Source organism: Dichotomopilus funicola (genome assembly GCF_033296635.1).
Source record: "Dichotomopilus funicola strain CBS 141.50 unplaced genomic scaffold C8A04scaffold_78, whole genome shotgun sequence".
NCBI classification, from domain to species: domain Eukaryota; kingdom Fungi; phylum Ascomycota; class Sordariomycetes; order Sordariales; family Chaetomiaceae; genus Dichotomopilus; species Dichotomopilus funicola.
The window spans coordinates 78284-105158 of NW_026944099.1; the positions used below are offsets into that span (position 1 = coordinate 78284).

Genomic DNA, 26875 nt, shown 5'->3' on the forward strand with positions numbered 1-26875 from the left:
CAAACAGTCTCGTGGGATATCCCTCTTAACTGGGCCGAGGCAACGGAATGGAGCGAGTCCGTCTCTCGTCTGCGCCTCCACGAAGTTTGGTGGGACAAACAACGAGGGAGGTAGGTATCCGGCATGAGCCCTGTTCTCATAAGCCTAGGGTAGCCACAGCAGTTCGTGTCACCGAAAGGTCTGGCGACCACCGCGGTGGAGCCCGGCAATGTGTGTGACCTTGCTTTTTCTCCGGAGGTAACAAGCTGGTCCAATGGTCGATTCCCTGTCTCGTCCAGGGCTTCGGTGAGCAGCCAATTCGCCCCCCTCATCTTGGTGAGCGGTGGAAGGAAAATATTCGGGATAACGGATCTGAGCTGGGTACATGCACCCCCAACGATCGTGCTTTTTATTAAAAGGAGGTGGAGCGTGGCTCAATGGGTGATTGGGGTTGGCCACGTCGTGTGTGCAATGGATGTCGTTGATCAAAAGCAGCCCCGAGGCCCTTGCTTATGGGCCGTTGCCAAAAACCAGACTCGTGCCTCACCCCGCGTGTGAAGTCGGTCAGTCTACGGTGAGCAAACGGAATGGTCTGCCGGATCGTCTTTCCAAGGTGCGATCCCAACGAGGCGGTAAGCACGCGAGCTTGATCCGTCTGGCCAGCCGCTCCACTCAGCCACTTGAACCTGGGATCAAGTCCGCGGGGGGAGTAAACTAGCTTTTTGTAGTGAAGGGCAGCGGCTAAGGGACGACCGGACGGCATGACAGCCAATTGTCCCTATCCGACATCACCGGCCCTCACCCGGCAACGTGCCCCTTAGCCGATGGACGGATCGTGGAGACGACGCGCAACGTGCGATGGAATGATGCGGGAGAGCCGTGGAGAACTTGTGTCGGTGAGCGGACTTACCGAGCTCGAAATGCCAAGTCAAGTCCGGCACGATCTTCAAACACTCTAAAAAGAGGCCGATCTAAGACTCCGCGAGACCAAGGCTTGGAGTCAGTGTCTGATACGGAATCGGTAGGATAATGAGGGTCTAAGATGTATGCTGTGTTACTTCATCGATCACAATGTCATCGGGAGTGGGGGTGTCGCAATGTCGTGCGCCCGACCGGCCTGGTTCAATCCGACCGCACCAGGACTCGACTTGACGATGGTGGTGGCTCAACTGGTCACAATCTCCTCCAGTTTAGCCTTTCCGATCCATCGAGAGACAACTCGAGACAACCTAAAGATGGTCGGCGAAGTGGTGTTTCAGAAGGGCTACACTAGGCGCCGCAGTGGCCAAGCCCCAGGGCTGTCTCTCTGCCGCTGTTGTTCCGAAGGCCTTCGCGAGCTCGCGTGGTGGGGATTGCGGGGTATTCCAGGTTTACCCCTCGCATCATCCCACCTTCCCTGCCAACCTTCCATCATTCATCATTCTTCGCCCTGCTTTGACAGTTTTGTCGAAAACACCAAAAGTGATTAGCCGGATGTACACTAATAGTGGTTGTTTCCTTTGATTAAACAGACGATATGTCAGCCTCGCAATTACCTGAACATAACGTATCGGAATGACCTACCATCGGGGATTCAATTACCACTGGGAGAAGATCACATTGCGGGGCACAATTGCACTTGAGCGATGTCGTCATAGCCTAAAGCGCAAGGTTTTCCCCCTCACTTCTGAATCCGGTGCGCCTGTTCTTTTTTAAAAAGACCATTGAGTCCCGCTGCCCCCAGTTTTTCTCGCCTGCTTCGCTTTTATTGGAAGGAGATGAGGCCGGATCTTGTGTTGAAGTGCGAAGCTAACGGTCCGCCCCGTGTTCGCTGCCGCTTCGGTGGGGCGTTACCGTTGTGTGGAAAAGGTTACCTTTTTTGAACAAGGAGGAAGGTCGCGGTGAGCCTGCTCCACGCGATTGGAAAGTCCAAGGATATTGGTGGGTGACGTTGACGCTACCACGGGGTGCAACTTGCGAGGAGGGCTTATCGACCAATATGTGGTATCGCCTTCGGCGACCGATTAGAAAATAAAATGCCCAGGGTTGGTGGCTCGTTTTCTCAATCCTAGCATCAACTCGACGACTGCAGCGTGGGGGCCACAGGTTCTGTGGATTCGTGATGACACCTTGATGGCAAGCGAGAGGATCCAAATCTAAGACAAGCACGTGTAGAGAGGACCGTACATGCGTGGAAGTACGCTTCTGACATCTTGTCTGGGCGAATTAGCTAGTGTAGTCAGAGCGCTGGGTTGACGACCTCGGCGGGGAGGTGGGCAGGCGGGCGCTCGAAGAGCGATATTTTCGGCCCCTTCGCGAGCTGGTCCCGAACTTCGGGTTGGTTAGTTCCACATACCCGTAGTGTATGTACAGAGGACATCCGCGTTTCGAGCAATGCAGCTTCGATCTGACCCTTCCGTGCCAGTACGGGGCGGGATGATCGACATGCAGCATATCCTGGTCGACGAGACCCTTGTGGTATGTCAAGCATCCCGATCAGGCCAGCACTGGCACACTCATTGTGCCGTAGCAGCCGGGTGACTGGGCGGATCCCATTTTCGTTGTGAAAAAGGTCGTCAAACCCTCAGCGCTCTCTCAACGAGTCTGATTTCAAGGTGCGCCCCGTCAGGGCCTTGCGGTGCTGAGAGTGAGCGTTGGGCACACATGCACCCCACACTTTGAACGGCGGTTGATTCGTGCATGGCGTTGTTCCGAACGTGCAGCCTCAAGATGACCGACCGGGCCGCAAAAAGCAGGACCTGGCGGGTTGCATCTCTGTCCAACGGAATCGACCCTGCATGCGAGGGTCTGCCCAACAACCACCACCACTCCCGGCCCTCGGGAGATGGCCGGCACCGCACAACATTGGTGACACGGCAGCCATAGTAACCATCACAACTTTCGGAGGTCCCTCATGGGCGGCCAACCCCTGAAAGTCCCCCGTCGTTCTGTTCCTTCAGGGTGGAACAGTATTGTGAATTCACAAATTGCGCGCCCGTCGGGTTTGGCGTGGTCAGTCAGCGGCCGGTCGGGGAGTCGGTCGAATGGGCGGAAATACTCGGCAAGATGACCTCCTGCGGGCGTTTCTCTTGGTGGTTGACAGTCGGAGAGGGCCCCGGGCTTGTCTCCATTTTGAGCAGGGTACATATGCATGGAGTTTGGCCTTGCCCGCGATGATGGTATCATATGGAAGGAATTGTGCAAGAGCGCATCACAGCGTAACTAACGTTATGCTTTCGGCGTCTCGAAAATTAGGCCACGAGCGGCCCCCCCTTCGTCTGTTTCGTGTCCTACTGCTTTGTAAATCTTTCGTTTGTAGCTCTGAAACGTCAAAACGCGAGACAGGGTTTGCGGGAGTTCCCCGGCCGCATCTGTTGATAGACCTTCGTCACGCCGAGACATGAGGAGGGTAAACCCAGCCTCCCGTTGTGTAAATCTGCGAGGCAAAAGGGTTGGCTGGTTTCTGTTTGTCGTATTTGCTGCCGCTGCACCAGCGGCCGCAAGTGTGCGGGTCACTTGCAGGGCATTCTGGCCGATCAAAGACTGGGGCGGAGAATCGACAGTCACTACCTGACAGTAACAGGAACCACCCCCAAGGCGGGGCCGACGAATGGTGAGTGAAGGCCGGGCAGAGCTGGAAGCGCTGTGAGGTGAGGACTGGTGGAGGGCGTCAAATTTCCCCGTCCCCGCGCCATCCCGCGGCAACAGCCTTTCTCACAGACCCTCCAGCCTTTGCCCAATGACCTTGGGCAAGCACGACCAGACACGGGTCCTACCTTAGAGGGCATGGAGGGGAGGGCAAGAACATTCGTTCGGTACTGTATGTACCTCAACAAATCCGTACCCCTCTTGCCTGCTGGGCCGCACTTTCCCCTCAATGTCCTCCCCCCGTTTCTCCCTCCTAGCTACGTAATTAATCATTTGGTCGAAGAAGGTACCCAACCTCGAACCAACTACGGAGGGGATCCGTCAAGAGGCTCCATCTGTGGGAGATTTGCCTAGTAAAGGTTTCCATCTCGAACGCGACTCTGGGTTTCTTCACATTGAGGATGCCCCCCCGTGCCCTGAGACAGGACGAAAATGGCACTGTGGAGAAGCCAAGCGCAGTGCACATCCATGCAACGAAGCACCCCTGTCCGCTGCCGAACATGGGCAAGGGCGTGGGGCTTCGTTGCTTCGCTGAGGCTCCCGGGCGGTGGTCGCTTCACCACTCAACCAGCCCCCCCAGCGAAGCGCCCACCAATTCGTTTCTCCTGAGTCCTGATTGACTCTCGCGAGCGCTCTCCAATCGTCGACAATGCCCCTCTGTTGGTGACCCCAACTCTCAAGGCCAGTCCGCACCTCGCGGTCTGGAGCTTGTAGGAAATAAGTACTGGGAAGGCGAAAAGTCTTGTCGTCGCTTTGGTGATGACCTCCTCTCATCGTCGATGTTGTTCTCTGTTTCCCTTACACGTACTCCCCATGTCTTACTTCTTTCGCTTTCTCTTCCTGGACTGAGTTTTCTCTTCCCCGGACCCTGATTCTGTCCCATGCATGCGCCATCTGTAGCCTCTTGCCCCTCCCTGGTCCCCGAGATATCTGATCGGCTAGCCAGCCAGGCTGGGCACCCCAACCTTCGCTCGCAAAGCGGCTCTCCCACACCAGCTCCCCACCTTGCGCGCTTTCTGCCATTCGCCTTAAGACCTGGGGACCCTCTTCCAACCAGAACGGCCGGTCCCCCGTTGTCCCATCCTAGTCGATGTGCTAGCATGGTCTCGTTAACTGACGAGACCATGGACTGCCCTCTTTCTGTTGTGCCAGACGACGGAGAGTTGAGATGGTCGGATAGCCACAGCGTGGACTCGGACGATGCCCGGTCCGTCACCATGCCTACGCCGTGGTTGGACTCCTTTTCGACCGGCTCCACCTCGGTCTCAGTCTCGTCTTCCACCACGGGCTTCGCCCATACCGGGCAGCTCTCACCCATCAGCAACGCCGTGGACCAGCCGCGCAGGGTCGTCTCTAGTGCCGGCAGCCTCGCGTCTCCGTCTCAATCACCCCCCGTTACCACCGGGCCGCACTCATCGTCATCGTCGTCAGCCCGGACGCCGTCTTGGCCCCTGAACTATGCCGTCCCGGAGCATATCTCGGCCCACCACCACGGCCTGGACACCCACGAGGCGCATCCCTACCATGGCCCTTGGGAGGACGGCTCGGACGGCATGTTGGCGGTCCCTAAGCTGGAGCCTCTCGATGACGATGATTTCTGCATGGAAGATCTCCAAGAGGCTCCCTCGCCGCCTACTCCCACTCTCCTGGGTCATCTACAAGGAGACCTAGATGGACCGAAGCTTAAACGACCGCGAGGGCGGCCCCGGAAGCACCCGCTCCTTCCCCACCTTACCGCGAATAAAGTCACCAAGGGTCGGTCCAAAACTGGATGCCTAACCTGCAGGAAACGAAAAAAGAAGTGTGACGAGGCAAAGCCGCGATGTAAGTGATTAGGATGTGGAGCAACGAGGAATCGCACTAGGCGATGAGTACCCTAACTTCATTCGCAGGCATGAACTGCGAGAAGAACGCGGTCGTCTGCGAGGGCTATCCGGAGAAGCAGATCTGGAAAAGCGGCAAGGAAAAGGCTGAGGAGGGTAGGACAGAGAACCAACAGTGTTTTGCGCCTCAAAAGACCTGGTCTAACTTGGATCGCAGAACGCCTCAAGGGTCGCGGCTTTCCGTCTATCACCATGCGACCCCTTTTCCACGGTTTGGAGACTGCCGAAGACAGAATCTTTTGGAAACACTACAACGAGCATCTCAGCACTGTTCTCACCGTCGAAGGGGAGCATAAGAACGCGTTCAAGGATATGATGATTCCCATCGCGGTGAAACACCAAGGCCTCATGCACTCCATTCTGTCACTGGCCAGCAAACACCTCGATCTCGAAACGCCATACGGCCTCAACATCTTGAAAACCAACCCCAGCACGACGGCCCATGCACTAAAGGAGCGTTCCCTCTACCATCATCACCAGTCAAGACTCAAGTTCTACCATGATATCGAGTCGACGAATGTCACTTCTAATACCGACGACAAGACGCTAGTTGCTGCGCGGTACGGTCAAATGCTTTGCTTTCTCCTGGAAGCCCTTGTAGAGGGTAGCCCACGTGGTGAGCATAGGCTACACCTTTCTGGTTATCGCAACCTAGTTTCCACTTCCCCGCCCGAGGACTCAGACTTTCTGTCCTTCATTGCCGAGATATTTCAGTACCACATTTACGCCGATGGACTTATCCACGCAGCCGTCAAGAAAAACACACTGGACGCACCGCTCCCGTCCATTCCGACCGTCCATCAACCTAGGTTGATCGGCGTTGCAGATGGCCTGCTGGGCTTCCTGCCGCAGATCACGGCCATTCGCAACCGGATCCGGAGTAAGGTGATGGCGCAAGTGGATGTCGCTGTTGATTACGAGGATTTGTATCCAGCTTATGACCTCGATTGCGCCATTCAGGAATGGACCCCTCAATGGCCGCCGGGCGACAACCGGGACCAAGTCAGCCTTTTGTACAAGCAGATGTTGTGGATCTATCTCAACCGGGCCATCTACCTACCCGTATCGTCGCCCCCCTCGTCCATGGCGTCCTCCGCCGCGTCTCTTTCCTTTATCCACAGTTCCGCATCGCACGGCCGGCCCCCCCCTTCGGCGGTAAACACGCCACCGAAGTCGGCATCTACGAGTCGCGCCTCGTCCCCAAAGCTTACCAGTTCTGCCTTGGGACCGATTCCCAAATCCAGCCGCCCAAACTCGCGCCTCGGCCCGTTCTCTCGCCCTCAGCACAACCCGGTAACCAGCACCAGCAACAGCCATGTTACGCAATCCGGTGAAACTGCAGCTGCTGGAGGAAGCCGAGCCGAATCACCGCCACCCGTCCGACGGCCGCCTGATCTGGACCCGGATTTGACGCATGCGGTCGAGGAGTCACTAGCTCTACTTGAGTCATTCAAGCCCAGCGACCCGTGCCAGACGCTTCTCCTGCTCCCATGCTTCTTGATTGGGACCGCATGCTTCAGCCCTTCACAACAAAAGCGGGCACGGACGGCGCTCAAGATAGTTAGGGGCTACACCGGGCTTCGCAATGCAGACCGTGCCGGCGAGGTTCTCGACGAGGTCTGGCGCCTCATGGAAGCCGGTGAATGGATCGCCGCGTGGGATTGGCCAGGCATTGCTGAGAGGCTCAACCTTGACTTCATCCCTGCGTGATGGGAGTCTACTCCTATTCTCTGACTACTGCCTACTCGACCACGGCGTTCCAAATGACCTTACATAATGAGGCCCCGGAGCTATGCTTCCTTTCGTCTTTTTTCTCTTCCTTTTTCTTTTTACGTTTGCGTCTTCCGCTAGCCCTCACTACAGCTATTACTACATCCCAACATTGGGGACAGCATGCTCTCGCAGACATCGCAACTGGTTATCAGGACAGTCGCTGCTTCTTATATTCTTACTATCTTTCTTGGGTACTGGGTTCTTGGGATATGTGGCGGGCGTAAGGAAGGGTATGTGAACTTTTCTCCTTTTTATTCTGACGGTTCTACGTGAACTAGGAACAGTTGCAGATGGCGAGCAGCGGTTTTCTTTTTGTTTCTCTTGGTTCTTCGTTTCTTTTTTTCGGAGTCATGGTACAGCTTTTCTTTCGAGAACTTAGGTATGCATGTCGGTATGGGTGGGACGGGCATAGGAGCGCAGAGCTTACGGTGCACTGAGACCGGTGTTTGGGGGAGAATCTGGCGAAACACATACCGGGGGTGGGAATCGGACATGAGACATGGCGTTCACTGCAGAAAGGGGAGAGAGATGCTTGTTAATCTACATTTTTTTCCTTTTGGTTGCATTTCTTATGGATACATGATCTCGCACGATCGACAACATAGGGCCCGGGTTAAGTGGCTAGCTGGCGTTGCAGGCAGAATATTCGAGCATGAAAAGGGCTTCCTTTCTTTTGGCCCTCCCGCGGACATGATCTCTGGAGCTCCTGGGCCAATACCGCAGTGACTGAATAGTACGTGTCTTGAATCTGTTTTGTGAGAGCGCGCAATGTTGCGCCCATAGTCTTGAACCAAACCTAGCTCTTTTGTGGCTCTCTCTCCCTTTTCCCTCATACCCCGCCGACCTGGCCCTATCAAACACACATATGCGTACAGAGATTTGTTACACAGAACCTCAAAACAACCCCTCCCAATAAACCGAAAAAAGGAAACGTAAAGAAAGATAAATCGTAGGTTTCTCACTTTTATCGTACTCACTACCCCTTTCCCTCACAACTCGCCGGATGGATATCTTCTGCGCAAGCCTCAATTCTTCCCATCACCCTGCCCATTCTCCTTCTCCCCTTCTTCTTCCTTCTCTTGCAACGTCACGTCGATACCCCCAGGTACTTTCCGAATCTCGTATTTCCCACCCAGCACCAAATCCTTCGCCACCAGTTCCCTCGTTCGGCCGAGACTCTCAATGGCCGCAATCCGGTCAATCGTGCCCTGCAGATGTTCGCGGAAGCCCGGCTGCGCGACAATCTCCTGGAAGGCCAAGTGCATGGGTACCGAGCTGGCGCGGACGTGTGCGTCGCTGGTGATGCTGAAGAGGTTGAGCCGGTCGAAGGCGCGGACGAAGTCGACGCGGGTCATGATCTCTTGGGCTTGGAAGAGGGGGAAGGAGGGCAGGACGTGGCCGACGACGGGGTCGTAGGTGGTTTCCATTTCTTTTTCTTTGTCTACGAGCGCTGTGGCGAGGACGACGGCTGCGGCCTGGAGGAGGTGGGTTAGGAAGGATATTGGTAGAAGGACGAAAAGAGAAAAGAAAAGGGGGGAGAAAACACAGAAGGGGGTATCAGAAAACTTACCGCCCACTTCTGCTGATCCATCACGTCATCATCCATTTCTGGGCCTAGAATCCAACATTGGTTCAGGAACCACGTCTTCTCCATCTCTTTGATGCGATCGCATGCCTCCAGCATGTCATGGCTCTTGGCAACGCGTTTCAGAAAGTTAAGTCGCCCACCCACGCGGTCGTAAACTTGTTCCAGAATCTCCGATGATGGGTGCTCGTGGAAGTACCGTTGGCGATAGTTCTTCAGCGCTGCTGTCGCTTGCGATTTGGGCAGATCGAGGATGGTGAGAACGTCCATGCGGGTAGCCAACTGCTTCAGCCGTTCGTAGACCCAGTAGTCATCGCTGTTGAAGATCATGGTGACTAGATCGGCGGCGGCCCACTGCTCAGCGCGTTGCTGCAGTAGCTCAAAGAGATCTTTGCCGTCGTCGTCATCGCGGATTAGGTGCATTTGGTTGATGATGAGGATAAGCGGCTTCCCAACGTGCTTCCGCCGCTGTAGTGCGACTTTCTCGAGCTTGTTGAGCGCACGCTCAATGTCGAGGAGCGCGGTGGTGTCGCGCGGCCCACGTTCGCTGAAATACCCGCCGATATAATCCTCGTGGAATTCGTAATCCAGCGCTTTGCCGAGACGGATCCGGAAGATTTCCAGATCGGCATGCGCTTCAAACATGGCCACGCCGTCGCCGTCGATTTTCCGCATTGCTTCGAGGAGCATGCTGCTCTTACCGGTGCCTTTCTCTCCGATAAAGAGGTGGTAGTGCCCCCCACTGTGGCCGGACACGATAGCGTCAACAATGGCTTGCTCCGGCCGCTCGACCCAGTGAGTGGCTGCGGCTGTGTGGTGGAGAGGGAGATCTTTGCCGATGGCCGCGAGATCTAGGACGGGGTCACCAGGCTCAAAGGCATTGGACATCTTGTGGAGCACCATGTACTTGTACGACTTATGATATGCGTACGCTGCTAAGCCGAAACCGACACCAAGAACCAAGATTGAAGCAAGCGAGGTGGCGGCGGATTCCACCATCTTGGAGATAAGGGGTTGCTGAGCATCTTGCCCTGGTGGTGGTGGTGGTGGAGGAGGAGGAGGGAATTGTGATTGTTGACCAGCTCCCGATTCTGCTGGGTGAGTTAGTAACAGTTTAATCGAATGCCCAATGTAAGAAAGGCTCTTTAAAAAAACAAGCCGGTGGAAAAGAAGTGACTTATTTGGAATCCCCGAGAGCAGTCAATGTTGACAACACGGTGATCTGGGCCGATAACCGTTACGTCACCAGGTCACACAAGACCAGCGAAGTTTCATGGTGAGGTGAAACTGAGGAACGGAGCGGTATTCCCAAACCAGCCTCAAGACCCCCCTCACAAGAAAAAGGTAAGAAAGGAAAGACCAGCGAAGGTGCAATAGACGTACCAGAAGGACGGTTAGGTTCACTTGAATAAAGTCTCTTAGTCTTAGGCTGTAAGCATGGGTTTTGGATCTCTCTTGGGAAGGCGATATGCCGCGGCGTCCTGGTGGCCGCCAGCAATGAGCGGTACGCTACCCGAGAGGAAAACATGCTGCAATTGAATTGAATAGGAGATGAGTGCTCCTCTTAGGAATAAAAAAAAGAAATATTTAGAAAAATGTAACTTAAGCGAGTGTTGCAGAAACGAAATCAGAAGGAAACGAATTAAGGAATTGAAGTGAGCGAAGGGCCGGCCAGGTCTTGGTCTCGTGCGCGGCGTGGAAGAAAGGGAATGTCAAGTTGGTGTTTCTATGGAAGCACCGTTGGTTCCAGGCGAAGTTCCTTGAATTGCGCTTTTCTTGGCGGCTGAAGCCTCGGACAAGACCGAGTCTTGGCAGGTACCGGCTGCCTCAATTGGGCGTCTTGGCAGCGAGGAGCTTTGTTTATGTCAGCCCCTGAACAACACTCGTGTGCAAGAGGAGATGTCATTGAAAGGGGGAGTGTCACAACACAAAAAAATATGCTAGCTACAAATAAAGGCGAGAGAATGGAAACAAAGAAAATAATCAAAATGAGTCTAGGAAACAATAGAACGTAAGGAGGGTCCCAGAAAATGAAATAGCTTGTCATCTAATTATGTTTAATTTCTAAACTTTAAAACGTTAACTACGTTAACTACGCATTTTTTACTTAATTCCTCAAGTTCTCAACCTACACTTGGAACATGTTTAATCAATTATTATCTTCGAATCTAGAATGATGTGTGGCTAGCCAGCATCATTGAGCATTTCTCCATGCAATGTACATTTTCCTAGACATCATTAACACAGTTTACGGATGTGTAGGTAGTTATCTATGTCACGCATTGAGGGCCTGCTTTGACAGAATGTTCATGGGGAAGTTCAAACGGCACAACCCCGGAGGCTAGGGCCTTAAAGAGAGGGAGTGTGTTCTATATATGGTGTTATTTGTTCCTGTGTCAAGGAAAGGAAGCCAGTTCGGTTGGGTAATATGTTGTTTCGAACGTCCTCCTATATGTTCTGTTTGCTGACGAGTTGTTATTGGGTTCGCATTTTTATCTACTTAGACAGCTGACATGGCAACCCCCCGATAAAACTAGTTGACCTCATAACTCACTGGTTTCTGATATTTTGAGAGTGCCTTGAAATACCCCGATTGTTGTCATCTACATGGAGTGAATATGCCTGGGTTGTAAATCTAAACGTTTCTCTTAATGTACTTGACCAGGCAGCCTGATGCTAACTGCACTTCTGTGTTCTAATTTCGAGTCATCGCCTCATTTGAAAAGACTACAACTGCAGAGGAACCTCCCTCACGGTATTCAAGAGGCCAGGGAGGCGAGACAATACAGGTAGAAACCAGAATAAGGTACAGGATGACTGGCAAATGGAAAGTTGCAGTTCTTGGGACTGTGCTGGGTGGTCTTTTTGCAAAATGATTGCACCTTGGTGACTTGGGCTTCCGTCTGAACTTGACGCGTTCTCGCTCCTGCCCTTGAATTTCGCGGCATGTGTTTTTACGCGACCATGAGTAGGAATTCCTCGTCAAGAACGGAATATTTGATTTGAATGCTCCAATACCAACCACAACCCTTTCTTCACGGATTAGCGACCGGCTGCAATATTGGTCCTCCGACTATCCCATCGACATCATCTGTTGTGGGATGCAGTCATTCGATCTATAACTTCAAATTCCTCGACTGTATCCCGACCTCGTTCCAAGACTTTGAAATCGGACCGGAAGAATGAACATTGGGGTAAGTCGGCGGTGATTATCGCATCCCAAAGAATCATCGTTCACCCCGTCGCGGCAACTAACTGAACTACGCAGTTTCAATCTAATTCAAGAAAATGAACCGACTTAACATGGAGCTGCCCCGGCTGTCGGCGGAGGAATTGGCCAACCCATGCACTCGGATATCACTCGACGGAGTAGAAGTACAGCTTTGGCAAGTCGCACACCTCTATGGCGTCCACCATGACATGCCCGGCCCTGCGCTCCGGCACGGCGCTTCAGCTGAGGACTTCCGGGCGTTGTACGCAAATTATTGGGGCAGAAAATCACAGCCGACTTCCCAAGGAGTAGACTATGGTGGTCTTGGGACAAGTGGGTACATGACCACTGCTCCGCTGATGCTGGCATCGTCGGCTCAGCCCCCCACTATCCCGACGAGAGCAGAGGAACGGCACCCCACGTTGCGGAGCAGTAGTGCCGGGTCGAGCTCCGATACCCAGGACCTTCTCCGGATGATTGATGACGCCGGCCGCAACTGGTATCGAGGCACGAACGCTAGCGACGATGGTGAGGATGACGAAGACGACGACGATGATTCGGAGGGTGCATCTACGATCCGCCCGACTACAGACATCCGACCCCGATTGGACATCGAGGGAATCGTTTGGTCCGACCCGAACTTCTCGCCTCCGATGCATCTCCCGCCGAGCGGACCTTTGCCTGAGCTTCCGTTGCGGCTCACAAGGAACAGACTCAAGGTGTACCAGCCAAGGAGGCGATCGCGAATGATCATGCCACTAGGGTTGGGGCTTACGCCGACCCGTTTGAAGCGTTCTAGCCGTATCCAGCGCCGAGAACGGGAGGGGAGTGTAGGAGGAAGCCCACAACACAAACAGAGCCCGGGACGCACAGAGAGTCCAAAGGGCAAGCAAAGCACACAGCAGGCAGAGGACCTGGAAATTTTCCAGCGGCATGAGTCTGACCGGGATGACTACAAGATGGACTCGGAGAACTTCATCAAACTCAGGAGTTCCCAACAGCAGCGAGAGCAGCTCGTCCCGAAGCCACTGAACGTTCCCGGCTCGAAAGGTCTTGTTGGGCTACGTGCGAGGAGTGTGACGGAACCTCTTGGTATTATGCCCAAGCAAGAGGAATATATTCCTCCTGTCCCCCGCGTGCCGCAGCGGTATATGTTCGTCGCTCCAGTGCCGTTGAGTCTGGGGCCTGTCACTCACGAGCGGGCTGAGAATGAACAGCCGCCAGCCCGGGTTCCTCGGATCGAAGAAATGGACAAAGGACCTGTGCAGGATGAACAACACCAGAGTGAGAAGGCACAGCTTAAACAGGTACAGGTTAGCCGGGTGCAGGTTGAACGACCCAACTTTGGCCGGCCGCAGACTTACCAGGCAAAGCTCGACCAGCTCAAGCTCGACCAGGCAAAGCTCGATGAGCGAAAAAATGACCAGCCGAAGGTTGACCAGCCGAAGGTTGACCACCCGAAGGTTGACCACCCGAAGGTTGACCACCCGAAGGTTGACCAGCCCGAGCTGGATCACCAGCAACCTGAACCCAAGCACGAACGGTTCCGCCGTGACTTTTCAGCCCCTGTCAATCCCAAAGCTAAAACCGCAGGAAAGTCAATTCTCCGATATGGCGGAGGAAAAAGCTACCATGAGCTGCTGAAAGAGATCATGCCTCCCGCTGAAGCACCGCCAAAGCTCACTAAGCCACCTCTTCCTAGCCCGCTCCCGGACTTCTTGTTGAACCCGCCTGAGTTCTTGAAACATCCGCCGGAACTCTCGCAGCAGACCCCGCATACTTCGTATCTCGACGACGAGCCCGACTTGGGCGAAAGACACAGTCCGAAGCTGATCAAATCCGAGACCTCGTCCAAACTCACCAACAAGCCCTCATCGTCGGTTAAAACCCTGTTCAAAGCCCGCAGCTTCCAAAGGCTCCGCCGACGATCGAACAGCCAGTGCAAAGACCAACAGGCTGCCCTTAAGGAAGCGCTGAGCAGCCAGCCTCCTGCCGCCCAAACGGCAACGCCCGATCAAGATGAGGAGGCTAATGACGATGAGGTAGTCCTGACATCACGCTGGAGTTCTGATAGCAGCGACGAACGACCACCGCCGACCGAGTCACGGCTGAAGAAGTTGAAGCGGGTGTTTAGCATTCCGAAACTGCGGCAACGCAAGTCCAGCTTCTTTTCGAGGGAGAAGCCGGATTTGGAGGCTCGTGGTAGTATGGGAAGTGGGGGGAGCGGAAAGGACTCGCCGGAAGTGAAGAGGTCATCGGCGTCGGGCTCGTCGGGCTCGAAGAAGTCTGGTAATTAGTTGAGTTTCGTTAGAGTCATGGCAAGAGGTTGACATTGCATCGGCGTTGGCATTGCATGGCATTGGCGTTCTTGGTAATGAAAGAGGGGGGATATATTTCGGCTTGCATTGCATCAGCGTTGGCGATGGCGTTCTCGGATATGGTAGAGGGGGATATATCTCGGCTGCGAGCTGCAGCGGACATGCAGCTACCTGCCCCCTCTCGGTCTTTTCTGGGCTGGAAAGAACACCGGTGGGTTACGCATGGCGCCGATTGCAGGCAACAAGCAGCAAGCAGCAAACGACACACTGTGAATCAAGGAAAGGGAAGAAACGTGTGGTTTGCTCGGCGTTCGGCATTGATCGGTGGCTATGGTTCTTGCTTGGTCCTCGCGGAGAAGGGCGATGGGGCTGCAAACAAGTTCTTTGCTCTAAATATGGAAACGTAATTAATCGAGCTCGTACCTAGTTCTAGAGGGTGTATGTAGATTTTGTTGCAAATATCAAACAGAAAATGGATGAAATGAAGTTGAGCGGCTCTTGTATCTTGGATCTGCATGGGAGGGGACGCCTTACCTAAAGTGGAATAGTCTAGAACTGGGGTTCGGTTCCCCACCTTCCAACTGCAACGCGCGATTCCAAACGCCAAAACTCAAAATCTCCAAAACTTTCGCGTTTTTGCGAAGTTCGGATCGAAATTTCCCCACAATTCAACGATTTCCTTAATCACGGCGCCGTTCCGTTTGCAATCGGCATTGCCTCTGCAGCTAGCCGATTGATCCGAACTCCCCTAATGCACCCATCGCATTTTCCGCTGATTGTTTCGCCTTTCCTAATTCGATGAGCCCCGCGAGCCGGGCAAAACTCATGATGGGCAATGAATCGAGTCGTCCCGAGTCGCCCCCGGGCAACAGATCTCGCTCTCTATCACCACTCCCACGCGCTCATCAGCTTTTACCCGAAGCCGGCACCGACGAAAACGACGACGCTAGCGCCTCTGTTCCACCCTCTACGATGCCCGTCCCTCGTATCCGTCGCAACGATGACCTCGGTCTCCCTTACCCGCCGGGCGACCCTGGCACGCTCTCATGGCATAGGCGCCGTAAACGTTCCCGTAGTCGTTCTCCCGAATCCCATCGTTACCCATCACTTCCTCCTGGCGGCCTGCCTTCAAACGCTAGCCAGCCCGTCGGCTCGGTTGGTCGCTCGACGTCACCAGACGGGCAGGTGTATTCTGCAACACAACCCGAGAAATCGCTCTCAAAACACAAGATTAAACGCGAGAAGAAGCGACAAGCGGCATTGAAGCGGGCGGCTGATGAGATGTACAAGGAAGGGAAGGAGGCGACTGCGATACGCCGGGAGTATTTGCGCAACATACAACGGCAGCGGGCGCCTTCTCCGCCTGCTGTACGACGACCTGCTGACGGCAGGCACCGAGATGCCTCTGAGGATGCGACGGATGCCGAAGAAGTTACGCCAGCACCGGACTCGCCACCGAAGCTGAGTAAGAGGCAGAGGAAAAAGGCAAAGGCGGCTGCAAGGGAGGCTGCACGACGGGAGGAGGAGGAACGGCAACGGCAACAACGACAGCGACAACAGGAGGAAGAGCAGAATTATGAAGAGGAGGAGCTCCCAGTTGTTACCAGTGACCTGCCCGCCAACGACAACGAAACCTTGGCGAGTACACAATCTCACAAAAGGGGGCGGCGGGGCAGCGGAGCAAAGTCGCGCAAAAAGAGCAGGACCTCGGAGGTATCGGACGGGGAATATGTGGATGGAGTGCTGGAAGCTTCAAGGGAACTCCGGGGTGACCATTTGCCCGTCAACGCTGCGGACCCTGTGCTGGAAATGTCGGGGGCATTGGTGGCTGATGCGGAGCGACCCAATTCGGATTCTGGGTACGCTGAAGCAGACGGGCAGGGTCCGGCGTTGCCGAAGCCTGTGGATGAAATGGATCTAGATGAGTTGCCTTATGAGTTGCCTTACGACAACGGTAAACAATATTTGCCAGATGGCGGCCACGACCCCGCAGCGGGTGACAATGTTGGTTTTGCGGGGGGTGAAGATGAAGATTTTGTTCTGAACGTCGACCAGTACACTCCGGCGGGCGACCAATACACGGCGGACGACCAGTATTCTGCGGTTGGGAGCGGGGGCGGCACAGACGAAAATGACGATATATCAGTGGTATCCGACGGGCAACGCTCGCAGGTCGCGCCCGAAGGGATGCCGGAGTATGGGCATGGAGATATTGACCTCGCCGAGGTGCACGGCGGCACAGAAGACCTCGCCCCTCAGCCGCCGAGCCCTGAACTGGATTCTAACGTCCTGGTATCATCAGCTCAAGCGAATGTGGCGCCCAAGAGCGCGAAGAGGAAGGCCAAGCAACCGTTTGTTTCCACCGAAGAGGAGGAAAACGCACAGGCGTTCGCCGAGCTTCCGCAAGCCGAGGCTACCCCCAATCTTCGCCAATCGACACGCCAGAGGAAGGTCTTGGTCCCCATCGTAGAAGATGGGGCCGATGCTCCCCCCTCCTCCTCTCCCATTCCTTGGAGGACAAAGAAGCCCAAAAGGCAGCCAGCACCAGATTCAATCGGCTACGACTCGGACGAGGAGGTTCCTGAACGGGGTCAGTACCGGTCTGGCCCGCTGTCTGACATCGAGCAGGGCCAGATCACCCGGGCTGTCGATCGATTCCGGAACAACGAAGAATTGACCCAGGAAGAGCTGAACCGCATGATCCACCTCAACCCACAAACAAGCAGCGACACCATCGTTCGCCGGTTTTGGTCTACGATCCAAGACGCCTGCCCCTCGCGGCCGCGAAGGAAGCTGATCAGTTGGACCCGACAGCGTTTCCACAACTGGGCGGGACGCGGCACCTGGACGCCGGAGCAGGACGAGGAGCTGGTGGAGCTGGTTGAGAAGCATGGTAAGAAGTGGAGTTATATTGCCGGCTTGATCAACCGCTACCAGAAAGACGTGCGCGACCGATGGAGGAATTACTTGGTCTGCCGCGGCATGCTCAAGACGGAGTATTGGACCGAAGCTGAGGAAGACCAGCTGCGGGCGTTGGTCGAGAGCGCCGTGGACGCCATCCAGAAAGAAATGCCCGAGAACAGCACAAAATCCGCCGAAGAACTCATCAACTGGCTTACTATCAGCGAGGCTATGGGCCACACCCGATCCCGGTTGCAGTGTATCGAAAAGTGGAAGCGGATCCGTGCGACCGAGCCCGTCGCCGACAAAGTGCCTACCGTCCTACCCGCGGGCAACTCCTGGCGCTTGAAGAAGGCCCGGGACGACCTGCGCAGGATCTCACCCGAGGTCAAGTATCGTCTTCTCTGCGCAGTGCGCGATTCGCAAGCAGGCACGGACTCCAGGATTGATTGGAAGGCTATCGTGTCCGGTACGTTTCGCGGGAGGTATGAGCGACAGGCTCTCGTGGTTACCTGGGGGCGTATGCGGAAGGCGGTGCCGAGGTGGGAGTATAAGACTACACGAGACTGTGCCAGGTACCTCTGTGAAATGTATGAGTCGGAAGGTCGGTTCGGTAGTGCGGATCAGGAAGAGGGTGATGAGGATCAGGAGGAGGGTGGTCCTGCTGCAGCAGACGCTAGGCCCGCTTCCAAGAGGTCTCAAAAGGGCAAGAAAAAAGGCAAGGAGCCAGTCCGCCCGGTCCCGGAAGAGGATGATGCAGGAGCCGAGGCTGAAGACGCCGCGCTACTCTCTGAAGAGGACGACGATAACAGAGCCACACCCGAGGTCTCACTCCCCGGACGCTGGGGTTCACAGAACGGGACCCCTGCCACTCGAACCGCAGCCAGCACTCGAGTAGCCAGTCCTGAGCTAGATAGTGGCTTATACATCGAGCCAAAGTCGGAGGAAGAGGTTGAGCCGGAACTTCCGACAGCTTCACCACCTATCCTCACCTACTTGTCACAGTCCAGGTCCAGACGAAGACGGGACAAGAAAGCGCAGCGCAGCGACGAGGCCAACCCCGAAGATGAGCAACATGAGCACGGCAACGCCGATGACGCCAGACGACGTGAAGTCTTCCCCAGTGATGAACCCGAGACTACCCGCACCCGACGGCGCGGACGACGTGCCAGTGCCGCGGCCGCTGCTACTGCAGAGCAGGAGCCAGAGCAGGACCAACAGCAAAAGCAGGAGCCCCCCAACGAGGAGCAAGAACAAGAGCAAAGGATGGTCATCCTGCCCTCATCGTCGCCTGTACCTGTCTCACGTCTGCCCGCAACCCAACCCAACCCAACAACCACCTCAGCCGCTCTCTCCAACAAAACCAAAACCCCCAAATCCGCCAAACGCCCACGGCCCGCGTCTCAGCCGAACGGGAACGGTAATGACAACGCAGACAACGCCAGCCGTGACATCTTCGACACCCCGCCCACCAGCAGCCCCCGCAAAAAGCAGCGGACCTTCAAGTCCCTCGGTTCCTCGCTACGCACGACACAAAGGACCGCAAAGGGAGGAGGGAGACTGAGTGGTAGCAATGGTGGCGGCCGAGTCAGTGGTGGCTTTGGTGATGATGGCGCGGATGATCGCCCTGCGGGTTCGTGGAGTGCCTTGAGCAGTGATTTGGACGATGATATGGAGGATATCCCGGCTATGTTGCCTTCGTCGGCTAGGCGGATGGGTCGGTCCCGTTAAATTAGGTTAGGTAGCGGGGGTTGGTGATGCTTTTACGGTTCTTTTTTGCTTTATTATTCTTAATGGGTCCTTTCCCCTTGTCTGGGACGGTCTGCACCGTTTGGTACTGGGTGAAGAATGGGCCAAGGGACAGGTGGAGTTGACTGGGCCGGTTTATTGCTGCCGGTTTGTTTTCAAGATGATACCGTTGGGGCGCTTGGCGTGAAGATGATGCTGATGCTGTCTGCTTGCTACTAGCTGCAAATGTGACGGGACTGCGGAGGTTCCGCTGTGTTGAAACGTGTATGGAAAATGTTTCTTCCCATTTTCTGGGTCGGTAGCGCTGTGTTCGGCGCCGGGTTTGCTAACCCCATGAATGGACATGGGAATGCCTGTTGTTAGGAATCCCCTTTTGCTAGCTAACAGACGAACTTTACGGTTCGCAATTTGCAATTGATGAAATACCGCAAAATTTTCGTTGTATTGCCAATGTTATCTCAGCCTTGGTCATGATCCTGTCCCTGAGAGATTGCACGGAAACCTGGGAGACAACCACTTCGTCTGGCAAAGGGCCAGTCACGGGAGTATAACTCATTCGATCGAGCTCAGGTGATTTGCATTCATGGTGTGGGAAAATCGAAAGGATTGAAGATGAATAAAAACAAAACGCTAGCCCTGCGGCAAGACAATCCTGTAATGCTAATCCGTACCCCCCAGACCGTTTGTTCCCGTTGGTTTTCTTCCTTCATAGTAATGATAATAGTACACCAAAAGAAGAAACAGCGGTAATCGTCAAGTCCAACCCTCACATATCAAGTAAATAAATAAATAACAAGATTGAGATAAAGTTGTTGGAGAGTCTCAAAACCGGAGATTGAAACCACAAGCGAGGCAGTAATGCGATCCGACAAACCACAAAAATAAAAATAAAACGTGCACGAAGGGAATAAGATAGATTGCAAAACAACACACATAGCAGTACAAATGGAGCATCGGCTCGCCTAAAGTCTCAGTCCACAAAAAGGAATAATAACAAAACCCCTGCATACCATCATCGCGAGGTCTTCAAATCATGGCCAGCCAGCCCAAACTCCAGCTCCAACTCCAGCTCCAACTCCGAACCAAACAAAACGACAGAACACATCAACCGTCCCCATGCTAGTTAAAATCCCAATCTCACTTGACAAGATAGCAAGGAGATGTAATCCCAATCCCGAACACAAGACGATCTTGTTTCTTTCTGCTCGTGGTAAACTGTCACTTCATAAAACAGGCAAAAGACAAGTTGGAGGGCTCAGATGGACGGCGGGCTTAGCTCTCCTCAAAATAAAACCGCCCCAGTTTTCCATTACCGCGCGGACTCTCCAGCGTGGTACTCCCTACCCTTTCCTCGCCGTCATCGAGGGTCTCTCGAACGATACGCTCGGCAGTCTCGCGGGTGGATGGCTGGGTATTGTGTTGCTGCTGATGTTGTTGCTGTGACAGCGGTGGTGTTGGTTGATACTGATGTTGTTGGTTGTGGTGGTGGGCAAACGAATACGGATGTTGCTGGGGATATTGATGATGCTGGAGATGTTGTTGCTGCTGCTGCCGTGAGCGTGTCCGTGGATAATGTTGCTGTGGTTGTTGTTGTCCGGGGTTTGAGCCTGGACTCGTATGGGTTTGGACAGGAACAGGACTACGGGTGGTGGTGTCGACGAAAACATCATCTTCATCGCCATAACCCGGTCCCATTGGTGCCCCCCCAGACACCGGTGCACCGGTTTCCATGGCCACTCCGTCCACCATGCGAGCCTCTCGCCTCTCACGTACGGCGGACTGGCTCACGGGGGTATCAGAACTAGTCGTATCCCGATCCGAGGAGCGTGTTGAATAGTCCCGCTGTCTGCTGCTGCTACCGCCACGCTGGTGCTGGACATGGTAGGTGTGAGGATAGGGGTGGTGGTGAGGTCCAGGCGATGCGGCCGGGCCGTCGCTGAGACCTGAACCGCTTCGCTCTAGCGCCCACGCCAGTGCCCCGCTGCCGCTGGTGCTACTTTGCGTGGGCAGCGGCCGGCGGTGGTAGATGGGCCCTGACAGCGTACTGCCTGCGCCCTCTCCAAACCCAACCAAGCTAGCGCTACCGTCGTCGGACATGCGGTCCTCAAAGGCCCCCACACTGCGCGACGTCATGTTGTCTAGGTCCTCATCCATCCCGTCACCACCCATGTAACCATTCGCGCTGGCTGAGTCCATCTCCGTCAGCATGTCCTCATCGCGGTCCTCGCCTAGCGTGGACCCGTCGCCGCCCACTTCGGTTGTGCCGCTTGTCCGCCCGCCAACGCTCTCGGTGGCGCTCGCCGAACCGACAGTGCTTACTTTGGTGTCTGCGACGGGCTGTCCAGCGGCATCGAAATAGGCTGGCGTCAGGCCGGCCATTGCACCAGGGCCTGTGAGATTTGCGGGAAAACCGGTGGATGTTGGTGTGGTTTGTGGCGACCCTGAATTGTTTTGTGCAAAAGGCCCGGGCGGACCGCGGAGGGTTGAGACATTGGATAGGCCTGTTAGGCGGCTGATGCGGTCGGCACGTTCGGCTTCGAGGCTGTTGACGGATGCGTTCTGTTGATGCCCGCGGTGGTGGAGAGCGCCGCGGTGGCCATCTTTGATGGCGGTTGTCGAGAGGGCGGAGAGGGATGTTGTTGTGCTCGTGGGGGTACCTCTGCCGTGATGAGGTATTAGCGGGATCTGGCTCAGCTCGACAATCCGTGGCGTGACATGAAAGACTTACGGAATCTCGGGGGGTGTTTCCGGATTGGACGGCGGTTGTGGGAGGTTGATAAATGTTGGATGCGACGGGTACGATGGATGTGACTGATGTTGCGACATGGCTGTGATGCTTGATTCTCGTTGCGGCGGAATTTCGTAACGGTGCTGGCTTTGCTCGCGGCTGTGTTGTGCGGCGTGGAATTCAGCTGGCGTGAATGTAGAACAGCAAGAAAAACACCCAATCACGGGTTTGTGCGACTCTTTCTGACGGTGTGTTGCAATGTGAGAATATCGAAGGATGCTAGGCGCGAGATCTAGGACGTTGAACAAAGATGTCGTGGGGGTAAGGTGGAGTGGGAAAAAGAGTCCCAATTTAAACGCCTACCGTGTCGGGTGGTGCAAGTGCTGAAAACGCGATTTCAGAGCCGGAGCTCGAAGTGGGGGGATGACGTCGGCTGGTCTGGAGCGTTGTTCGCGGTGGGGGCCCACTGTATTTTAAGCTTTCCGGGGAAAGGGGCCAGGGCCCAGTGATCGCCGCTGCAGCTCAGCATGGCTGACTGACGACTGCACACTCGCAACTCGGTACGAAGGGACACTGGGATATGATCTTCTTCCTCTAGGGTTTTCATGCGCCACATTGAATTTGGCCTGGTTTACGGGGGTTTTGCATTGTTCTATTTTCGTTGAGTTTCATACCCTCGCTACACTCATGTTTAGTGTATGGATGGAGTGGAACAGCACAGTGGGTTCCATAAATTCTGACAGCTCAAACGCCGCATAACAAACTCGGAATGCAGCTTTCACACCCTCGTCATCAAATCCCACCGTGAGATGCACAGGCAGCCTTCAGTTTCCCACCTTCACCCCCAAGCGTCAACCCCTTAAGTTTCCCTTCCACTGTCTTGTCCCCTGACCCATTCAAGCTAACACTACAGTTGATCTCCTGCCGACTGCTCGGCACATCAATCGCCGGATTTCTCTCAAAAAAGTTGACAGGCCTTAGCATCACCCGCAGCGTCTCGGCCGGCATAACGGGGAAATCCTCAACACGCGGAATATGATTAATCCCAAACTGCACCCACACCACTGGATCCCCCTTGTCCGTTAAGTCATCTCTCCGGTTCGCCCACCCGCGCACGCCCGCTCCGCCGCGGCTCTGGTTCGTGTACGTCCCGCCCGCGTACAACTCTCCCTCGGCATACCGCGTCACATACACGCTGCGGTCGGCAAACTCGGCCCGCTGGTGGTGGAAACTCTCCGCGTCTGCTAGAATCGTCTGCACCGGCGGGATCATCAGCTTGTACCCCACGGCTGCGTCGTTGACCGGGTTGTGCACGGTCGGGTTGATGATTTTGAACACGCGGCCTCGGGCAGCGTCAAGGTCGAACCCGCCAGACACGGGAATCGGCGTGCGCTGGACGGTGTACCCTACGCCGTGCGGGTTGAGGGCGGGATCCCGCGGGATGGGGACGGCGTCGTCGTACACGACGCTGTTGCCGTGCCCGCCGATCATGGGGTCGATGCGTAGGCTGAAGAAGTGCTGATGGAAGCTGGCCAGGACGCCCGGATGGACGGCGGTGCCGAATGGGTGTTTTGCGGCGGTGGTCAAGTCCGCGTCGAGCGGCTGGGTGGAGAGCACGCCCGTGGCGCGCGCTTCGTAGGCTAGGTCCCCGGCTGTGTTGAAGATAAAGGCCAGGATGTACTCGTAGTTGCTGACTGTCAGGATGGTCTGGAGCACCAGCTCGCGGTCGCGCACCACGACGGCCCGGTTGGTGCGGTAGTTGGTGTGCTTCCACAGGATGCCGTTGTCTTGTTCGTGCAGACACAACACGTTCGGCATGACCACTGGCTCTCCGTGGCTGTCGGACAACACGCCGCTGATGTAGTAGATACTCCCCAGACAGTCACACCCGAGCTCCAGGTTGTTGGCCATGATACCTGCGCCCACATCGCCCAGGTCGAACGCGGCCTTGCGGTGGAACGGTGCGCGCGGATCTGCGTACGGAATCGACATGTCGGAGAGACTCAGCCGGTAGAACAGTGGCCGGTTGTCGTAATGCACGTCGTACAGCACCATCCCTTCCCGTTGGTTGAAACCGACTTTGAAATCCCACTTTTGCCATCGCACCAGCTTCCCGAGCTCTGAAAAGTCCTCCACCGTGAACGACGCCCCCTCCGGCTGGCTCACACGCAGTGGCTTGAGGTCGGTACGCAGCTGGGGCTGCGCCTCGGGGATGTACTCGCTCGCTGGGGCCGGGTGCCAGGGTTGGACGGGCTTGGTCTTCTCATCGAGGCCGGTGGGCATGATGTCGATGCGGATGAGTTCGAGAGTGATGGGGTCCATGACGGGCGAGATGGGCAAAGGGAAGGCGTAGTGGCAGCTGTCGGGCTCGGAGGGGTTGGCGGGGTCACGCATGTACAGGAAGCATTGCATTGCCCGCTTTTCGTCGTTGATGCCGTCGGTGCCTAGGTATGGTCAGTCAACTTCTCTCCAAGTCGTTCCCCGGGGGGTTAGTTAGAAGTGTTCGCAATGGAAGGCGGAATTACCGTATAGCCATGGGTCAGCGACCACTACAGTGCCCTCCGGGAGCTTCAGCTTTGCAAGTTCAGCCTGCACATCTGGGTGGGCCAGCAGCGCCTTCTCAACCGCAATGATCTCCTCGCCATCACCGTTGGGGTGCATGAACGGGCCCAGTTTGACGTTGGCTTCGACTTTGCTTTGCGTCAGGTTCACAACGGCTTCGTGGAGGTTGTGCTATTTCGGACCAAACCAGATTCAAGCGTCAATATTTGGATGACGTTCTCTCAAGATTGGAAAACGGAGCAACCTACCGTCCCCCGGAGATAATACACCACGAATGCCCTCCGATCAATCTTTGGGAGTCCATTGCGACTTCCACCTGCTCGCTCGGCCACAAGATAGGGCGCAAGCTCGGATTTCAAAGGTTCTTGGAGTGTGACGATTTTGAAGTGGCAGTCGATTGAGTTAGGCCAACACGACCGAACTAGGGCGGCGGTATGGGTGATTTCAGAGGGGGATAACGGGCCGAGGGGATGGGAGTTGGTCTATGGGAAGTTAATCAGGGTGACTGCTTGATTTGTGTTTGCTGTTGCTTGGGGTGATGTAGTTTGACTTGATCAAGTATTTGGGATTGAGAGAGAGGGTTTCACCTTGGTAGCGGTATCTCTTGGGGTAGACATGGTGAAGGTCGTTCAAATACAGGATTTAATGATGATGTGTTGGTTGGAAGAACGACAGGCGAGGACCGGTGGTCTCGATGCAAATAGTGCAAGATTGAGAAACTGGAATCAATGAGATGAAGAAAGGAAGAGGAGGGGCTTTCGGCGTAAGCCATATCAAATACCGAATGCATGGTACATTATTCTCCGATGAGTATCGAATAGGATCTCGTTGTAAATACAATGTCTCACATGAACAGCGTTGGCAGTGATACCAACTCGCATGAGTCCACTCACGACGCTTTCCGGACCCGAGTCTTATCAAACAGGAACCCGCTGTCCAACGCAGAGCCGGCCGTTGTATGGTTCCATCGCTGTCATCCCGCTGCGTGTTGTGGATTTGGAGACAAATGCCCCGCATTCTCCGCATGTACACATGCAGTAAATTGCAAGAACCGTAAAAGGACGCAGAATGCCCGCAAATGGAGAAGAACCAGCCGTTGTGGCTGGGGCACGTGGTGCTTCAAGGAAGAGAGCCAACCAAGCACATGTACATACATGTCAATTACCACTCATGTCATAAGATCCCTTGCCTCGATAACTCGGCCTAACTAACGAGTAACCCTCCACGACCCCGTCTCCATCCAAATCCGCGAATACCACCGATGCAACTCCTCCATCCACCCCGGCATCGGCCCCTGAATGCCCTCCACCTTATCCTTACTCGTGAAAAAACAGCTTTTGAGCCCCAACACCGCCTCGCCGCTGGCCCGGTCCACCGCCGCGCTCAGCACAAACAGCCCATCCGACTCGCGCGGGTTGGGGTTGCGCGGCGTGTCGCCGCAGCGCATGGTGATCTCGTTGGCGGTGCGCTCGACCACTTCGAAGTGGTCCGTCAGGACGGTGCCGGGGGCGTAGGCCGAGTGGGCGAGTTGTTCGACGGTCCAGAGTTGGTGTGTTGTTGCGGGGGAGTGGTATTTGCGTGCGAGGTAGGCGCGTTGGAAGCGGTAGCCTGGGTGTTGGTTAATATTTGGTTAATTCTTTTTTTTCCTTTTTGTTAAAAAAAAAAAAACCAAAAGAAAAAACCGGATGAGGTTCAGGGTTGATGATGACCCATGTCGCGTGATGCCCTCACCCTCAGCAAACCCACCCCAGGCATTTTCCTTCACTCCTTAGATAGGACATGAACAAAACAAACTCATAAAAACTCACCCCAGCCGCCCCAAACCCCCCTACAAAACTCCAGCGCCAAATCCCCCTCCTTCTCCAGCAGCTCCGGCCTAATCTTCGCCAGCGGAATCCGCTTGACACAGATATCCTGCGTCGACGGATTCCGATGGCGGTTGTACTTGGCGAAGCTCTTGCTCTGCCACAGCGGGTCGTCGGCCGGCAGCGGGCTCACGATGGTGGTCGCCAGGCCGAGGTAGCCCAGCGCTGCGCTGCCGAGGCCGACGGTGGAGAGCGTCACTTTTTTGATGAGGCCCATCGTGATCGCGCGATCGTGAGGGTAAGGTGGGAAGGTGGGGGGATGAAGCTCGGAGCTTTCGTCCAGAGATAGCTTGAGAAAAGCTTGGAAACGGGAGCTTAGGCTCGCCTGGCGAGGGGCACGCGAGAACGACGAGCTGCTCAAGGGACCCCACTGTGGGGCATTTCCCCAGGTCTCCCCCACAGCACTACAACCCCAAGAGCCGAGGCCCGGAAGATATCACGTCACGCTAATAACCAGAGTCAATATATCTTCATGGAGAGGACAAGACTTCTTTTGCATATTTTTGTGATTCTTTCTTTTTTTAAAAAAATTCTTCGGAAACGGTTAGTAACTAATCTTCATCTTGAAACGAAATAAAAAAACGGAAAAAAGAAAGGGACATCTGATCACTTATCACTTGTACCACTTCACTGATTGCTAACTGCAGCTTTTTAATTCTGGCGTAAAATCACGACTTGTTACGTAGGTGGTGCT

General features: G+C 55.1%; 7 protein-coding genes across 7 annotated transcripts; 3 read left to right on the plus strand and 4 right to left on the minus strand.

Moving 5' to 3' along the window:
* Positions 1–4823: 4823 nt before the first annotated feature.
* C8A04DRAFT_39902 (uncharacterized protein) lies at positions 4824–7199 on the plus strand (the record flags this gene model as incomplete). Its single annotated transcript, XM_062784754.1, has 3 exons — positions 4824–5430; positions 5499–5585; positions 5647–7199. The coding sequence occupies 3 exons, from the start codon at positions 4824–4826 to the stop codon at positions 7197–7199; spliced, it is 2247 nt and encodes a 748-aa protein (XP_062633817.1).
* A 1088-nt stretch (positions 7200–8287) lies between these two features.
* On the minus strand, positions 8288–10375 carry C8A04DRAFT_14950 (uncharacterized protein; the record flags this gene model as incomplete). The annotated part of the gene is made up of 3 exons (XM_062778303.1): positions 8288–8737; positions 8833–9938; positions 10231–10375. The coding sequence occupies 3 exons, from the start codon at positions 10373–10375 to the stop codon at positions 8288–8290; spliced, it is 1701 nt and encodes a 566-aa protein (XP_062633818.1).
* A 1775-nt stretch (positions 10376–12150) lies between these two features.
* C8A04DRAFT_32032 (uncharacterized protein) lies at positions 12151–14355 on the plus strand (the record flags this gene model as incomplete). The annotated part of the gene is made up of 1 exon (XM_062781951.1): positions 12151–14355. One exon carries the CDS (start codon positions 12151–12153, stop codon positions 14353–14355), a length of 2205 nt encoding a protein of 734 aa, XP_062633819.1.
* Positions 14356–15204: 849 nt separating this feature from the next.
* Positions 15205–19008, plus strand: C8A04DRAFT_39904 (uncharacterized protein; the record flags this gene model as incomplete). Its single annotated transcript, XM_062784755.1, has 1 exon — positions 15205–19008. One exon carries the CDS (start codon positions 15205–15207, stop codon positions 19006–19008), a length of 3804 nt encoding a protein of 1267 aa, XP_062633820.1.
* A 1290-nt stretch (positions 19009–20298) lies between these two features.
* C8A04DRAFT_32034 (uncharacterized protein) lies at positions 20299–21852 on the minus strand (the record flags this gene model as incomplete). Its single annotated transcript, XM_062781952.1, has 2 exons — positions 20299–21685; positions 21755–21852. 2 exons carry the CDS (start codon positions 21850–21852, stop codon positions 20299–20301), a joined length of 1485 nt encoding a protein of 494 aa, XP_062633821.1.
* Positions 21853–22546: 694 nt separating this feature from the next.
* Positions 22547–24933, minus strand: C8A04DRAFT_32035 (copper amine oxidase 1; the record flags this gene model as incomplete). The annotated part of the gene is made up of 4 exons (XM_062781953.1): positions 22547–24198; positions 24280–24487; positions 24565–24798; positions 24904–24933. The coding sequence occupies 4 exons, from the start codon at positions 24931–24933 to the stop codon at positions 22547–22549; spliced, it is 2124 nt and encodes a 707-aa protein (XP_062633822.1).
* Positions 24934–25523: 590 nt separating this feature from the next.
* Positions 25524–26398, minus strand: C8A04DRAFT_14931 (uncharacterized protein; the record flags this gene model as incomplete). The annotated part of the gene is made up of 2 exons (XM_062778296.1): positions 25524–25924; positions 26125–26398. 2 exons carry the CDS (start codon positions 26396–26398, stop codon positions 25524–25526), a joined length of 675 nt encoding a protein of 224 aa, XP_062633823.1.
* Between the last annotated feature and the right edge of the window lie 477 nt (positions 26399–26875).